This window comes from Festucalex cinctus, chromosome 1 (genome assembly GCF_051991245.1).
Source record: "Festucalex cinctus isolate MCC-2025b chromosome 1, RoL_Fcin_1.0, whole genome shotgun sequence".
NCBI lineage: Eukaryota > Metazoa > Chordata > Actinopteri > Syngnathiformes > Syngnathidae > Festucalex > Festucalex cinctus.
In genome coordinates, this window is record NC_135411.1 from 45965069 (window position 1) to 45982684 (window position 17616).

Sequence of the window (17616 nt, forward strand, 5' to 3'; positions counted from 1 at the left end):
GATTAACGACTATCCTGCGGTGTGTTGTGTGTTCAGAGTGACCTGCCATTAAAATGGAGGCGTAACGAGTTGTGTTCAGTTGGTATAGTGTGTCTCACAAGTCTTTCAGAAACAATACAAACGACAAGAAATGTTCACAACTGCAATGTTATTCCTGGACAAGCGAGCCCAATTAGCCTCGTTCTCCTTAATTTCTTCTACTACTCTTTCTTTTATGCATTTTCCTGGAGGTTATAAAAAAAATGCAGAGGCCGGTCTACACTGATGCCCCCCCCCCCAAAAAAAAAAAATAAAAAATAAAAAATAACACTGCCAAAGTGTAAAAAGGACAAATGAAAGAATTCTCAATTAAAATACATTGTAAAGCAAAAACAAATTTCTAATAAATTACATAAAATATTGCAATTTTAATGTAATTGTACAAGTGATTTTATTTCAGTTCTAAGACTCTTGTTTTTGGTATTTTCTTTTTCTACAAGGCAAAACTTACTTTTTTTTTTTTTTTTTTTTCACGCAATGCAGAATTCATAGATTGCTAAATAAATAAAGCAACAAACCTTCCATCTATTTCCACATTGATTGCAGAAGACAAAGGTGGTCATGGGCTCATCAGCACTGCGAGTTTGAACCTGGAAAACACCAAAAAGGAGCCGTTAAGTCGCGATTGTCTCAAACTCCAAAAGTGGAATGTAACATAGCATACTGATACTAACGCACCTGTGTGTATGTGCAGCATTTGCCCTTGCACTTGCCACAGGTGAACAGATCTGTCTGTGTGCCCCCCGTGGTGGCCATCTGGTGGTCTCGGACTGCTTCTTTGGTCAAGTTCTTCCTCATCTCTTTCAACTCGTCACTGGCCATTTCCTACACAAATCAGGAAGAACAAGATTATTATGCCAGTCCTATCCAAATTGATCTGAACAATGCCTGAACATAAGATATAAAAACAACATTCATTTGATTTTGTCAAATGTGACCCTCCAGCACAAAGCAGATTGCATGGGTCAAATGTAAGCTATTGAGATACATTCATTTTCTGAAAGAGTATTAAAAATGCTTTCCAATGATGTTTAGAAGGTAGAAATTAAAAAATATATGTCAATTTAAATATAGCGTTGTTCCGATACTGGCTTTTGGCCTCCAATACCGATTCCGATGCCCAGTTTTACAGTATCGTCCGATTCCGATACCGTACTGATATCTTGTTAGGGCCCGAGCAGCGACCGCTGCGAGGTCCCTATTGTTTTTGTAAAAATTATTATTATTATTATTATTATTATTATTATTATTCTTTATTCTCCGCAAACAATCGCGATTTTGGGTACCTAAACATTCACGAAAACTCACCGAACTTTGCACACTCCTCAGGTCCGGCGAAAAATTTGATATTATGACGTCGTCATAACAACGTGACTCTATAGCGCCCCCTAGCGTAGAAAAATAAAAACCAAACCCGGCACGTTTGAGCTAGAGCAACGAAAATTGGCAGGCACGTGTAGCACCCCGAGACGCACAAAAAAAAAAAGTCTATTGGGACCATGTAGCTAAAATGTACAGGAAATGAGCTATGAATTTTTTAATGTCCAATTTTGGCCTATTTTGGCACATTCACTGTGGTCATGCTTTTTCCCCCTTTGCAAACATTTTTCATCCAATTGACTTCAAACTTGGCATTTATCATCTCAAGACCTAAGAGAACAACTGGGCAAAAAATCTTGCCTTTTCGAAATACTATATGACGGGGGCGGGGCATCAAATATTGCCTTTAAAATTTCATTTGTCCAGAAAGAGCAAATGCTTAAAGGGACACTTTACTTATTGATCCATTTTTAGCAGCAAAAAGTTGCTACTTTTTCAATAATTAATTTGGTGACGTGATTATTTTTTTATGTACATTTAATAACTTTTAAACCATTGTTAAAATGAATCGAACGCCGGCATGTTTGTTACACGTGACTAAATAACCCGGATGTTTACGTCACTAGTGTGTAAACGCTACACTATGGAAGCACTATGAAACGCAGCCGTGCATCTAGCGTCAAACCCGGAAGGATTAAACCTTATCGCTTCGAGCCAACACGACAAAATAACACTACCGAAGGAAAGTCTGCCTTGGATGTGAAAGTTGTGGCGCCAGATGGTCTTTTCGGGCACAAAATAAACTTTGACGAACGAGTGAATCAGGCGGGGGGTGAGTGGTGCTCGTGCGGGAGCTGCAGGAATGGACAATCCGCTAATGAATGTGTGCTGTCTGGAAATGAAAGAACTCGAGGATCGGTTCCTTGCGGACAATCTCAACTGCATCCTGGAACATCAGACATTCAACATGGCAATACTAAATAGACATTCTCAGGATAGCTTTGGTTGTGATGAAAGATGTGAAGAAGAAAAGTCTTGGAGGAGCAAATATCCAACAGGTAAAGTGACACACAGTACGAGCAATGCAAAACGTGTGGAACTGACGAAATATTTCAGGAAAAAGAAAAAATAGTAAAATTAAATGTATCGTCGTTACAGCACCCAACCTCCCCTAGCTGTTTTTTTTTTCTTTTTTGCGTAGCGTCCCACTGCGGTCAGGCCAGCCGCCACTCGAAAAGACGAAGTCAAGCCAGCCGCCCCAACGATTGTTAATACTGTGCATTACGGTAACGTGCCGACGTGCCCCTGCGTTGGCCACCTTCAAATTAATTATGAAATAAAACAGTCCGTGCAGTATAATAACCAATGCCCCCCCACCCCCGAAACATGCCTACCTTTCGCTTTAAATTTGCTTCGCTTCTCCGAGATCTTTCAGTGGCCGTAGTAAGACCTCGATTTGTGCCGGCTGTTGTGAGAGTGAAGGCTTCGTGTTGCTAGCAGTTGCGGCTCCTCCATCGGCTTGATTATTTCCCACGTCTGGTTCTTTAAAGATACTCGGTACTGCGTTGGGCTTTAGTATTAGGCGTGTGGCGTACCCCATCTCAAATTGTAACATATATTCGAAGTCCTCATGCCTGAAATGTTCGCTGCGCGCACGCCTGCTTGTCCTTCGGGAGGTTGACAGCACTTAGCAAACAAACCATTGTCTACTCAAGTAGCTTTTTTTTTTTTTTTTGTGGAGGGGGGGGGGGGGGCGGGGGGGGGGTCTCGCGGGTTTTTCCTTGCCGACGCCTTGCAAAATTTTGCAATACAGTAAGGCATAACTGACGCTTGTGTCTTCCTCGTTGTTATGTCTGCGTGAACTACTGTTCCCCAAGCGAGTATACACACTAGTGACGTCACCACTTGGGGGCGTTGCAACACGGAAGTACTTCTATGTTGAAAAAAGTTAAATAAATCAATATAGGAGTGTATTCTTCAGCTCTTATGCATGTTTCGTAGCTATACTAACTATTTACTGCCAATCAAGCCATACATGTAAAATTAAAGGAGCCTTCCTTTAATAACTCCCATGTTCAAGCTCCAAAAAATCTTAAACTTCTCAGGCAACGTAATAGTCACGGCCTGAAAACATCTATATGATAAAATTCAGTTATACATATAGCGCCACCTAGTGGTAACAATAAATGTCATACTTTACGTTTTTAGCTACTGTGCTGAGCTCGTTGAAGGGATCCAGTTGAAAATTGGTCAGAAAAGCCTTAGGATGTTGATCATACCCCACACCGAATATTGTAACTTTTCGCCAAAGGGCGTGGCCTATACAGTGCCGCAAAGTCTGAAGATTTTTCGTGACAATAAAAGCTGCATGAACTTGACCGAGATGATCCTATCTTCTTAAAATTTCACACATTTGATGAGAGTCCAGCCCTTAAGACATCTACGAACTTATATTTCATCTTACTGATAGCGCCACCTAGTGGCAATTTTTTTTCTTACGAATTTTCTTGTACATTTTTCTCCAAACACTTTAACTGGACCAACCTCATATTTGCTCAGATGAGGGTTTCGGCCTTCATGATGTCACAACACAAAGTTTGTGAGTTTTCGCGAATCGCTGTGGGCGTGGCTAAGCACTGTTCGCCAAGAAAACAACGCCAGTTTTGAGGGTCTAAACATGCGCAGAAACTCATGAAACTTGGCACACACATCTGGCCTGGTAAAATGAACAATATTTTATTGTTGATTGTACTATTTTTACAAAAATGACTCAATAGCGCCCCCTAGAAATTTTTAACGAAGCAGCCCCGATTGTACGTTTAAGCAAGATCTACGAAAATTTTTACGTTTATGAGGGAGCCAAAGACCTACAAAAAAAGTCTCTTGGACCCATATGCTAAAATGAACAGGAAGTGAGCTACGAATTTTTGAATGTCCCATTTTTGACGATTTTTGCACATTCACAGGGGGCAGACTTTTGCCCACTTCTCCTACATGTTTTATCCGACTGACTTATGACTTGACCTGGACCATGGACCAAGACCTGAGCCAACAACAGACGGAAAAATCTTGACTTTTGGAAATACTATATGATGAGCGCGGGGCATCAAAATTTGTGTTTCGCACTGAAAAAGGATATGCTTAATAACTCCCCGGTACATGCTCCAAAAAATCCCAAACTTGACATGTATGTTTATCGTCAAGGCCTGAAGGTATCTCTATGACAAAATTCAGTTATATATGCAGCGCCACCTCGCCCTTGAGGCCAAACAAAAAAATACCCCACATACGGTATTTTGTACAAAAAATGTAAACTCATTCTAAGTGTGATAACTAAGTCATTTATGAATATTCTTTTACTTTCCACCACTCAAAATGTTCACTGGCATCAGACTTATCCAAACATGTACTTTTTTACTTATTTTTGATAGCCTCTATGGACATTAAAAGCAATATCGTGAATGAAGGATATGCTTAATAACTCCACGGTACATGCTCCAAAAAAATCCCACACTTGACATGTATGTTTAGAGTCAAGGCTTGAAGGTATCCCTATGACAACATTCCATTATATATACAGTGCCACCTAGCCCTAGAGGCATAAAAAAAAATACACCAACTTAACGGTATTTTTACAAAAAAAAAAAAAATCCACATGTCAAGGTTTATCATGCCATTTTCAAAGAAATTCTGCTTCCAATGTGCCGTACCTAAACTTGCCAGTACCCCAACGTGCCAGTACCCCAACGTGCAAGTACCCCAACGTGGCCCGCGCTGCGAGGGCCCTTTATAGCTGCTCGCAGCTCTAGTTTTGTTTTGTTTTTTCTCAGCATGAAAAAGCTGCCCTGCCATTGGTTCAGAGCATTCAAGGGCCAATAGGATATTTTAGCTCAGTATGCAGTGAACCCGTCACACATCAGTGAATGTCGTGTAGGAGCAAGACAGAAGATGCTGCATCCAAAGTCCTATATTTGCGTTGGAAATAATGGCATCAGCATGTTACTTGTTAGTTCTTGCTGATGCCCATAAAACTGTTTCAATACAGTATCGGGGCCTCTCGCGATACCAGTATCAGAACAACACTATTTAAATATCAGAAATTAAGTAGTTAAGTTAAAGACAAATAGAGATAATCATGATCAATGTTGCTGAAATGTATTCCTTAGAAATGTATATCAGCACTTAACAAAAATAAATGAAATTCGTACCAATCATATCCCATAATTTGACTTTTTAATAGGGATGCTCATATCCGATACAGGGATCGGGTATCGGCCCAGATATTGGGAAAAAAATGGATCGGGCATCTGTCCTGGTCCTGATCCTGACCTGATCCACAGACGCTTATCTCCAGGCGTGCACACGTTCACGTCTCCAATGACAAGGTTAAATGGGGAATGGTGAGGTAAATATTTCCCTTTGCTACATTGGCGCAGCCAATTTGTCAAAATTGCACTGGGGGAAAATTAGAAGTGATTTTGGCAGCGAGGCGGGCTCCGCTCCGCGCCGCCGGCTCGCGGAAGTCGCCTCCTTGCCACTGGCTTGCCACCTGACCGCTGTCGGGGGCCCTTCGCGAGAGAGAGCAGGGACTGGCTGGTTTCACCGGCGGCCAAGGAGAGACCTCTGCTCTTTCTCTCGCAAAGGTCCACTGCTGCCCAACCGGGGCTTGCCTTGCTGCCGAGCGGCTTCCGCGAGCGGCGAGCGGGCAGACTCCGTGGAAGGACGACTGTGTGGGAAGCGGGCAACCGAGTTTACCAAGGCGGACGAGACAGAGAATAATGTAATTAATTATGCCTGTTGTACATAAAGGTGGCATTTGGTGATCGTCTATTTTATTAAACTGAAGAGCAAAAAAGCATGTAGCCTATCAATATTTCCTTATGTGTAGACATGAAAGTCAGTGTGTAGACCGAAGCAGGTGGCGCAGGAGCGCATTGGCCTCGTCTAACTCATTTTGTAAACAGAAGCGTTTGGAATCAGGCACGTTCACATGAAGGCAACATGAACACTAACAGTCCACATTCACTATAATGCTGGGTTCTCACCAAATCCGAAAAGGTGAGTTGGATCGCTTCCTTTGCGAGCGTTTGGAACGACTGCCGCTCATTCATGCATTCGGAGTGGAGGAGGCATGTCCCTTGGTGAACAAGGAAGTGGAGCACTTTAGCGAGTCAACAAAAAGTGAGCACCGCCAACTACTTCTATTTCTTTCCTGGGACTAAACAGCCGTGGCACTATATCGGTACAGTTCATTAGCAAGTAAACAGACTTTTACCAGCACTTGAATGCTACTTCTTTGTTCACCATTCTGCCCCGGCTGGCATGTTGTTGCGCTCGGGGTGACAATAGAAAGGACGCTGTGTGTGACATAGCCCGTACTCGAAGCCGATTGGCTGCAGCGAGGCGAAAAGCGGGAAAAGTTCAATTTTTTTAACTTTATCGAATATGAGATTGTGAGGATTTTCTTCACGAATGTGCGGCTTTTCGCTGCTGCGCACCACGTCCCAGCGCGCGAAACGCGTACTCCGCGCCGCCCCACGCACTATCATTCTGTTGCGCGCGAACTCCATTGACTCCGCCGAAACGCCTTCCCTCGCAAAAAAAAAAAAAAAAAAATGAATAAAAAAAAGATGAATAGAACGTTGTCCTCATTTATTTTTATAAAACACTTTTAAAAAAATCAACTCAAAATGTCCAATATGGCTGTTCGGATTTTAGGAAAACAACTTTATAATATATAATAATGTATCTTGCCTTATAGTGCACTTCAAGTTGTGTTCCACAATCCTAATGGCCATATATTAGACATTTTTAGTTGATTTTTTTTTTTTTAATGCAATGGGCAAAAGCATTTTATAAAATAAATGACAACGTTCTATTTATTTTATTTTACTGCTGACCCCCCCAAAATAATCCGATGCGCGGCTCAAATCTGTGATCCGATCCGAACCCTGACTTTTGTGATCCATTGCACTGCTAGTTACTGTACTTGTGATTCAAAGACATGAGGAAAAAACAAACAAACAAAACCAACAACAACAACAACAACAACAACTGTGCTATCTCTGCAGTTGAATAAACATCCTTCAAGCCACCATATGAGGAAAATAGCATGGAGTGTTTCTACCTCTGCGGTCATCTTGGCCATGCGCTCAGGGGTGACGCTCCCGCACAGCACCGTCCGCCTCAAGTTTGGATTCTTCATGTCCTTCAGGTTGGATATTCGGCTGCGCACACGGTTCTTGTATTTCATGTCCGTGTTCTTGAACTCTTGGAATATACGTGAGGAGCGGCAGTTAAGGAAACAGACAAATTATACTTGCTATTTAAAATAAAAAACAAAAAAACACCACTACATGGAGCAGACTCGACTCATGCATTTATGGAGAAGGATATATTCCTCAATCTGCGCTCCAAGTTCGTCACAGTCGGCACCGATGGCGATGTAGTCGTCTGCAAGGGAATGGAGAACCTACTGCATGAATGGAATGAACATCTGAACCTCTAACTACTGCTACTACTACAACTGTTACAGCTACAGTACAGTACATGTCATAGTGTCTCCCAACCAGGGGTACGAGTACTGCTAGGGTAGTGACCCTTTGTCCATTAAAAATAATAATTAAATAAATAAATAAAAAGTTATAAATTATTATTATTACGCTATCCTTGGTCACGAGATCCTCGAAGATGACATCATACTACGATACACGGTCTCGTTTGAAGCCAGGTCGCTCGCCGATGCACGCACCTGAGGTTGGTAAGCTGGTTGCTACGTTTTTATTTACGCAGTCTCACGCTCAGTAAACAAAAGCCAAGATCATAGAATGCAGAAAACTCAAGGAAAACATATGCCGTTATTTGATAGATCTTGTAGACAGATAATATCACAGAGCATACTACATGCTAGCCTAGCTTAAATTTAAAGGGATACTTCACTTATTTCGCCCATTATAGCAATAAAAAGTTAATATTTTGTCTATAATTAATTTGATACTTTCGCTATTTTTCACATACAATTAGTACCTTTAAAAATACATTTTGCAACTTGCTGTCGACTGAAAATGACTCAACCCAACTCAAGTTTATTTATATAGCGCTTTCAAACAGCCTGAACTGTCACAAAGCGCTTTACAGAAAGACAAAAAAAACAAACACAACATAAAATATTAACACCAATACAATACGATCATAACAAAATGACGTCACAAGGGCTCAGGTAACTAATCACAGCTCACCTGTTTTCTAGGCTTGGTCATGTGACATTCACAAGCTGAGCTGTAATTGATTACCTGAGCCCTTGTGATGTCATTTTCAGTCAACAGCAAGTTGCAAAATGTGTTTTTAAAGGTACTAATTGTACATAATACATTGTACAAAATAATGAAAATATCAAATTTATTATAGGCAAAGTATTAATGTTTGACTGCCGAAAATGGCTACATAAGTAAAAGTATCCCTTTAAATGTGACACAAAACAACTTATCAGCTAAGCAGCAACTATGATGAAGTCCGACATTTGGCCGCAGTTGGCTCTAAGGACGTGGGGGTCGGGGGACACGCCCCCCCTCGTTTCATAAATACGACACTTCCCATCCACACAAAATTCCGGTAATTTTCCTCTTCCACTACTACAACTACTGATGCGTTTAAGGTACACATAATATGTTGGAATTTGTTACTCTAGCTCAGAATTTTCATCAACCCGCATCCTGAAGAATTAGTGATAGACCGATATGGTTTTTTCAAGGCCGATACCGATACAGATTATTTGTAGTCAAGTCGGCCGATAACCGATATTTCAAGCCGATATTCATTTGCAGTAAAATGGGGGGGAATTCTTTCAAACTATATACAATTTCTCACTGAGTAACAAATTCATGTGAATGTAGCTCATTTGGGGTTTTTGTTAGGGTTCGTAAAAACGTTTCAAAAAGATTTTCGCGGTGAAAAATTGTGTGAATATGTTCCAAATGTGTATTCGACAAATAAAAACTGACTGCGAACATCTTACAAATCCTGATGAAAACCCCAAATTCGCTACGTTCGCAAGTATTCCCTGCTCAGTGAGCTTTATCGGCCTTCAGATTCAAAAAATGGCCGATGCCGATATTTGTCAAAATGCCAAATATCGGCGCCGATAATCGGCCCGGCCGATTATCGGTCTATCCCTGAAGATTTCAACAAAGCAAGGCAGACGTAGAATTGATGCTATTGGGCTAATCATGTAAACATTATTGTTACATGTTTTGTTATACTTAGCACGTAGCTCTGGCATTACAGTATCATGAGCAGCACTGGTGGCTGTTAAAAAATAAATAAAAAATTTGCTCAATGTGAAAAACAGAAGGAACAACTTTTAGTAGATGTTTTTGTAACTTTTTTTCTTAAGCTTGATAAGTCTTTTGGCATGTACTCAATGATTGCTGAATTTAAATATACTTTAAAATATATGTGAAACTTGTTACATGGTCTTTGTTTTTATTATAACCAACAGCTTGTTGTTGGGTGGGGGTTTACAGTCAGTGAGGTCCTAATAAGAAACAGGTAGCAGTGTGTTCAGAAATTAGGGGGACAATGAAGAACCAAAAAAAACAAAAAAAGAAAAAAAAAAAACAATCACAGTGTTTTCTCAAAAACAAACAATCTAACTTTAGGCTGTCAGGTCACACACGTTTTCGTTCAGTTTCGCTCCACTACCAGGGGCACTAAATAATCTTTACTTCATAAAATAGATTTATTAGTAGTAAGTAAGAATCCGTGGAGTTCACCCTCTGAAAACCTGCCAATTTTGTGTTTTTGGTGGTGAAACCCCGGCACTATTTTGCGATGAGGCGCAGTGATCTCTCATGTGGGCGTAGTGCCATTGGGTCAGTAGTGGTGTGATTTAGGTCACATGAGCCAATCAGGTAGCTGCTGCTTTCTCCTCACCATAGCAACCGCATATCAAAAATGGCGACCACAACGTCGGAGAGCGAAGAAGAGCGAAAGGAGAAAAAAGTTAAAAAGTGGTGAAAAAACTTCGTTCCCGTTCAGGTTTGCCAATCGCTTCAGCTGGCCCCGTCCTTCCAGCCATCTGCTTCATTTGTAAAAATAAATTTCAAAGTATACTCGTCTGGGATCGGAAGGCACACGGAAGAGGGATCATCTCGCCAAAGCAGAAACATTGTCGGCAGGTATGTGCTACACACACGCGTGCCCATTTCTGTTATTAATGTGACCGATATTTAGTATAGGGTTGAAAATAATTTGTTGCTAGGTTAAGTTTTAAGGCTATAGCTTAGTAAAAATGCGAGCTGCTGAATGATTTATCGAGTGAATCCAACAGTTGTTACCAAACTCGAGTTACCTGTGCCCATCAGAGTCATAATAGAGAGTCACAGCTACACCCTCCCTTTCCCCCAAACTCTCTCTCACCAACCTCAACAAACACTTTACTTGTAAATCTGTGAGGTGCATATACTGTAAAAAGAGGTGATGTGACAATAACACTTATAATGTGATTCTTTTTTGTGTAAAGCCGGGTTGCTGTAGGCAGCTGAGATGAAGAAATGACTGTTCCATTCTTCTGCATATTCATTTCGAGACAGCATTAATTAGAAAGCATGACTCTTTGCACATGTTAAGTGAGTGTGTGTGTGTTTCAGACAACCCTATGCTGAGAGCTACAAACTCTTTTGTGAACAAGTAATCCGTCAAAGGATTATAGTTGACAAAGATGTGATGAGAATGGACAAGCTAAGAGGTTTGTGAACAGTGTTAATAAACACGGGGATCTTGATGCTTCAGACTACAGGTAACGTATAAATCTTCACACTGAAAAACATTGTCTGAAATCTATGGGAAGAGATTTGTCTAAAATCTCACTGTTTCAGAAAAAAATAGTTTGCTGACAAGCTCAATTTAAGTTAAAAATAAATAAATAAATAAAATTGATTCTCTAAAAATGAAAACCAGTTGGTTGTTAATTATTACATGCAAATGTGTTTTTTTGTCTTCTGTATTTATAATTGTTCTTTGACCAAGAAAGTATATAGGCCTATAGGTATATTTTTATTTCTATCCAAATATACGATTATTCACTAGAATTTTCAGTAGGATATCCGAATACCAAAATATTCGATAGCTGCAGCACTAATAATACTAATTTTGAGTTGTGGCACGCCCACACGAGTTCTTTTACCACACCCCCGTGTCAAAACTAGCTTACTGCACACGCTGCACCCCAACTTCAAATTTTTGCTAGCATAATAATAATAATAATAATAATATATATTATACATTTTGTTGGGTCCAAAAGCAACTTACATAATTATAGTTTCATATGATTGTATTTGTCTTATTTTCAAATGTTTAAATATTTTCTTGATTTGAACAAATTATAATTGTTTTGAATAATTTGATTTCAATTATTACCAAAATAATTGTGATGATTATTTTTTCCCATAATAGAGCAGCCCTAGTGTGATGTGAATATGTGTATCTTGTGCTCATCTTTCCCTTTAATTTTCTATTTCAGGCAGGATATACTGAAACGAAGATTGAGGTGTGATTTCCCCCAGCTGGTTTTTCACACCCCTTTCCAGCAACACCTCTGAAATGGTTTTTGTAGAGACATTACCAACAACTGACAAACTTTTAGACAGGGTACCTCACTCATCAGATACATCAACTACTGAGTCTACTGATGTAAGCCAAGAAAGTGACACTAACACATGGCTGGTACAACATCAGGTTGGAAAATCACAGGGCATACGAGGACACTTTACAGTGCAGGGCTGTAAAATCTATGTAAAATCTGTCATTTTGTTTGTTTCATTATCAAGACGTTAACTCTCCATTTTAACACTTTTCAGGCAAAAATAAAAATGTCTGTATTCCATTTTTCCACAACACAGACCTTTGTTAAATTGGTCTGCCAAAAAAAAAAAGAGAGCTGTTCCAATGAAGTTCCATGGTTTTATTGTGAATGCACATTTGATTTGTATTTGATTTTTTTTTATTAATATTTTTTGTGTATGGGGGTGGGGGCGGGGGGTATAAATGACATGCTGTGATGACACAATCTGATACTTTAATAAATATTCTATATGTTATAATAATCTGGGCTCTGAATGCATCTATTTCCATCTCGTCCATTTTGCCTTGTTCCAGGTTTGTGGTGCATGGTAGTATTTTTGGCCGATGTATGCTGCTTCTTGTGTACCTTTCATTACGTAGTAGGTTGTGAATTGTTTTCATATATGAAACATAAACATAGCTAAATGTGCTGGTGTCACTTCTAGTTGAAGGGTTTTTTGTTTTGTTTTTTGGCACAAATTTAATATATTTAATGATCTAAATTCACATGATTACACCAAACCACCAATACTTGTTTCTGATGTTAGGTACATGTATTCATAACATCTGGGAATGATTTTCTGTTGCCAAATTTAATGTAAGACGTTTTACAACCAAAAACTGCAGCACAAGATTTTCGTTTTTTTGTTATTTACCTATATATGCATTTATGGCTTGTGACAAAATTGGGGCAGGAAAACATTGGGTGAACTTTTAACCCAAAGTTCAGAAGGGTATTATCTATCAAAAAATGCATTGAACAAGTAGTGCCCAGACAGTGGAGCGAAACTCATTTTTTAGGCACTTTTTGGGGGTTCACCCCACGGCCTACTTGCCAAGATGTGGCAGTTAATTGTTGAGTACAGTCCCAATAATAAAAGATTGACGTGTGACTCAATGTGCGCACATCTCACAGACGCTGTCAAAAAATAAGTGCGGCAAATGAACGCGGAGCTTGCTATCATTCCGGGAGGCTTGACGAAGGAACTTCAACCGTTGGACATCGATGTAAACCGGGCGTTTTAAATCAAGTTGCGAGCGGCGTGGGAGCACTGGACGACGGATAGCGACAGCTTTACCAAGACGATTTGTCAATGGATTGTGAATGCTTCCGGTTCGGTTTGCGACGTGTGGGCTACGTCAAAAACACTAGTGCTTCCGACTTTGTGCCCCTGGGTTGCGTGTTCGCAACCCGGGCCGGAAATAAACCGATGTGCAAAATCACGTCCCGCCTCTTCCGTGGCATATACCCCATTCCTCTCCGGCTCATTTGAATTATTATTTTTTTATTTGTCAAGTTTTATATATTGAAAGGTAATTGTTACATTGATGTTTTAATAATTTTAACTATTAAATAAACAATGATAAACATTAACTAACACCCAAATAAATTAAGAAATATTTAACAAATAAAAAAATTAAAATAAGAGAGAGCGAGAGAGAGAGAGCGAGAGAGAGAGAGAGAGAGAGAGAGAGAGAGAGAGAGAGAGAGAGAGAGAGAGAGAGAGAGAGAGAGAGAGAGAGAGAGAGAGAGAGAACAAAAGTACCGAAAATTGATACCATTGAGTACCAGTATCGATTCCCAGGTACCGAGTATTGGAACAGTCATGGTATGACAAAAAGATCTGGGGGTACACAAGCCAAAAAGGTTGGGAACCACTGGTATTTGTTACTAGTGAGACAAAAGTGTGCATTAGCTGACAACTGCGCGCTAGTAGCAATAGTAACATAAAATTCTGCATCTAGTACATCACTAATAGTGCTAATAGTGCGTAGATAGAAACAGTGCACAGTTTTGCCTCTCTGGTAACGCAGTTCTACTAGTTTATTGAATTGTCTTATTAGTAAGAAGAAAATGGCACTACCAGGATAATTAATAAATGCTCAAAGTGCTTTTCCACACTATCATTACATTGCTACTACCAGGGACACTGCGCCAAAATCTGATCAATTGTTACTACTGCTACTACGACAATCACTACTACAACTACTACAACGGCTCCCGCTACTACTATTACTACTTGCAATTCTAGTAATGCTAATATTGATACCTCCAGCCTGGAGTGCATTGGACAGCATCTCTCTACACTTGATCCGTATGGAGTCAGCGGTGCCGGGAGCACGAGGAAAGGTGTTGATTAGCGAGTTGGTGGAGACGTCGGCGTGCTCGCTCTTGCTGCTCGAGTTACTGCTGGAGCTGCTGACGGGAAGCAACGAGACAACCTCATTACTCACACCTTGGAAAAGAAAACAGAAAACAGGACTCAAGAGACAAATGGCAGTTTGTTACCTTTCTTCTTTCGGCTCCGGACTTCCCTGCGAGGGAGATACAGGGGCCGTATCTTTCCTCTTGTCGTCCGAGGATTTGTCCCCACTTGCGGGCTCGTCTGCAAATACCAAGATAGAAGAATTACATTAGGATAATGACAGCTTCCTGCTGACTTGAAAGTGAAAAGCTGTGTGATGAAAAATTCCAGTAGACATCCAACAGGCAGGTGAGACTGATTGAATTCAAGTTGGTAAACTTCTGATGATGCAAATAAAGGTCCGGATCACTACAGGCATCAAATTTTGAACATGTTCATGGTATGAGAGCATAAAGAGGGTTTGAGAGTGTATGGCGAGTGTCTTTTGCAATGTTTTGCAACACTGAACGAAGGCTGCCAAAAAAAAACACACTCGCTACATGTGTACACCCTCACAAGCCTGAACCGCTCAGTGAGATAGGTGTGTTTTGGTGCTACAGTGCTTTACCTGCTGCCAGATCTTCATGAAAACAATATAGGACGAGTAGATTCTTTTCTGACATTTTAACTTACCCAAAAGCTTCTTCCATGATTTGATCAAAGATTTGGCTAGGGATGTCACCTCCTCATCTGTGCTCTGCTTACGGATGGCGTTGACAGACATCCCAATTCTGGTGGACTGGTGGGAAAAACACACAAATAATGATTTTTTTTTTAATCCAAGAAGATTCCTGGTTTGTTTGAACAGTGATGCCGTGGGATACACATAATTTGTTTCGTGACCAAGCCCATAACTCAAAACACTCATATCTCAAATCATCCTTCCCCACTGAAATGAAAAACATGCCATTAATCTGTTACAGCCCCCCCTTCCCAAAACAAATTGGCACGCTATAATATTGTATTGTTACAAGAGGCCTCTTTGGCACATAATGTGTTAGTGTGACTTGTCAATGCATTGTGCTACTCCTTCCGGTGTGCCTGCCTTAGTCACCAGGAGGCAGTATAGTACAGTCATGTTATCACCAATGAAAAAGAACAGTACTTCCATAATACAAATGTAATTGACTTCGTAAAATGTGCCAATTTTATACATATTTATTGTAAAGGTTAAAGAATATATGCCCGTGAGTATTGCTATATCATGTTTACATTTTGCTTCATTTGTGTTCAAATATTTGTTGCTTAAAGGGTTCTAAAACGGCAACAGTCAGCATTGACTGTTGCCGTTTCAGTGGTGTTTTCTTAAGACAATGTTGTTTAATTGTTATAAACACATAAAATGTAATTCTCTGTGATTTATGTTTAACAGTAAACTGGAAGTGGAGTTAAGCACCTTGAAGCCTCTTTTTTGAATAATTGTTCACTAATTGCCAAACTTCTGCTTATCGCAGTTTACTGATGATGGCTTGTATTTCGAAAAACCTCGTAACTCGGCTCACTCGTATCTCAAGGCACCAACGGGTGCACATTTTTGTGTTCTTTCTCAGTGTCGGTACCTGAAGTAGTTCCAGGGTCATCGGGACGCTGCGTAACTCCTTCAGCAGCTCCAAAGCACCAGACTGGGAGCAAAAAAAAACTCAGTTAAACAAAAGAAAGGTCTTGACAACACAGTCACACTTTTTGATATCCACCAAAATTCAATTTTGTCAATATTGCACCCTGCTGTGGGGTTCACTGCCGTTGTTGTTACTAGCGGCTAACAGCTAGCTCGAGGCTAAGTGTTAAACAACAACAGGTACGTTTGCTCCCAGCGAGATGTCTTTTTAGCCACCGTTGGACGCTTAACGTTGAGCGAAACAGCCCAGGAGCAGCGAAAAAGTCACCACAAAAGAGTAATGTGTTCAAAGAGAACCACTTTTTTTTTTTTTTCGTTCTAGCTAACCGTTTCCATCAGTGGCCATTTAGCCTGGCTGGCATTCATTCCTATCACATTGCTCCGCCGCTCACCCCGTTTTTCTTCTGCGCCATTTTGTCCATTTTCTTGGCGATTCTAATGATCTCCTCTTCCTCCCGCTTGCCCATGGCGACCGGGGAGCGGAAAACGAAACTCGCTGATACAGGAGGTGAAAAGAAAAAGAAGGAAAAGGCGATCCCGGATGAATAGCACGCCACTCCGATGAAGGCAGCGGCGCTTGAGTAGCGAGGCGGCGGAACGCGGAGCCTCCGCTGTGTAGCAGACCATACTAATCGAAGCAAGATAGACGCAGGGGCGGATAATCGAGAAAGATAAATAAACCAACGACTCCGAAAATCAAGACTTTCTTCTCTTGTATTAGACTTTTGCTACTTAAAAAAGATGAATAATAATAGTATAAAAATGAACAGCATCTTTGATTATCGTTTATTTGTTAGATTTAATCCATTTACTAAGCATTTCTCACCCCGTCTATAGAGGGCCCCAAATCATCAGATGTAAACGAAATCAAACTTCCCTACATTTATTCGAGGAGATTCCATAATTGCCTTGATCAATTATTAATTGTAAATTTATTTTTATTACAAAAAACAAGCATATGCTTATGCTGAAAACACAACACCTGAATGAAAATGAGAAAAAGGAAGACTAAATAATCACAGAAAATTAATTCCATGCCACATTAAAAAAATATATTTTATTCAAATAAATCACATAAGTCTTCTAAATGATTTTTAACCTATTCTGCAGATAATTTTCTTAAACAACCCTTGTTAGTTTTCCTATATTTAAGCAGTTTTTAATGTTCAAACTGTGCATAGTGTTACAGTGGCTAGCAAAAATACAAAATATACATTTTAGGAATAAAACCTCTGCATCACATTTGATGAATACTTGGGCCAACTACACTGCTGTATTTTGATGTACAGTAACACATTATAGTGGTTACTTCATGTAAAAAGTTTGAGAACCACTGGTTCATAGTCTACATTTATATGGATCAGTGATTGAGTGGTCGTCTTCTATCTGTGACGTTGTGAGTTCGATCCTCACCCCTGTTGACCACGTTTGTCCTTGAGCAATTTGCTCTCAGTGGACCTAGCAGTGCCTTGCATGGCAGCAGCGACCACTGGTGTATGATGAGTGTGTGAATGGGTTGAGGTGAGGTTTAAATTGTAAAGTGCTTTGAGCACCATAAGCATTTCTTTCATATAAAATGGTAAATGGACTGCTTTTTATATAGCGCTTTGACAT

At 40.2% G+C, this 17616-nt stretch overlaps 1 protein-coding gene and 1 long non-coding RNA gene across 3 annotated transcripts in view; one reads left to right on the forward strand and one right to left on the reverse strand.

Annotated features, from left to right (window-relative positions):
- Positions 1-16626, reverse strand: part of tcea1 (transcription elongation factor A (SII), 1) — a 19779-nt gene extending 3153 nt beyond the window's left edge. Inside the window, exons 1-9 of one of the 2 annotated variants that reach the window (XM_077537710.1) lie at positions 16395-16626; positions 15944-16006; positions 15018-15123; positions 14489-14585; positions 14250-14395; positions 7756-7812; positions 7487-7641; positions 718-864; positions 558-629 (exon numbers count right to left, since the gene is read on the reverse strand). In XM_077537710.1, coding sequence (XP_077393836.1) covers positions 558-629; positions 718-864; positions 7487-7641; positions 7756-7812; positions 14250-14395; positions 14489-14585; positions 15018-15123; positions 15944-16006; positions 16395-16469 — 918 coding nt within the window. In that variant the 5' untranslated portion in view covers positions 16470-16626. Of the gene's footprint in view, positions 1-557; positions 630-717; positions 865-7486; positions 7642-7755; positions 7813-14249; positions 14399-14488; positions 14586-15017; positions 15124-15943; positions 16007-16394 lie in introns of both variants that reach the window. The other variant, XM_077537702.1, reaches the window with a different exon arrangement.
- On the forward strand, positions 10251-12325 carry LOC144031038 (uncharacterized). Its single transcript, XR_013287418.1, has 3 exons — positions 10251-10535; positions 11007-11155; positions 11879-12325. It is a non-coding gene; the product is annotated as an uncharacterized LOC144031038 (long non-coding RNA).
- Positions 16627-17616: the final 990 nt, after the last annotated feature.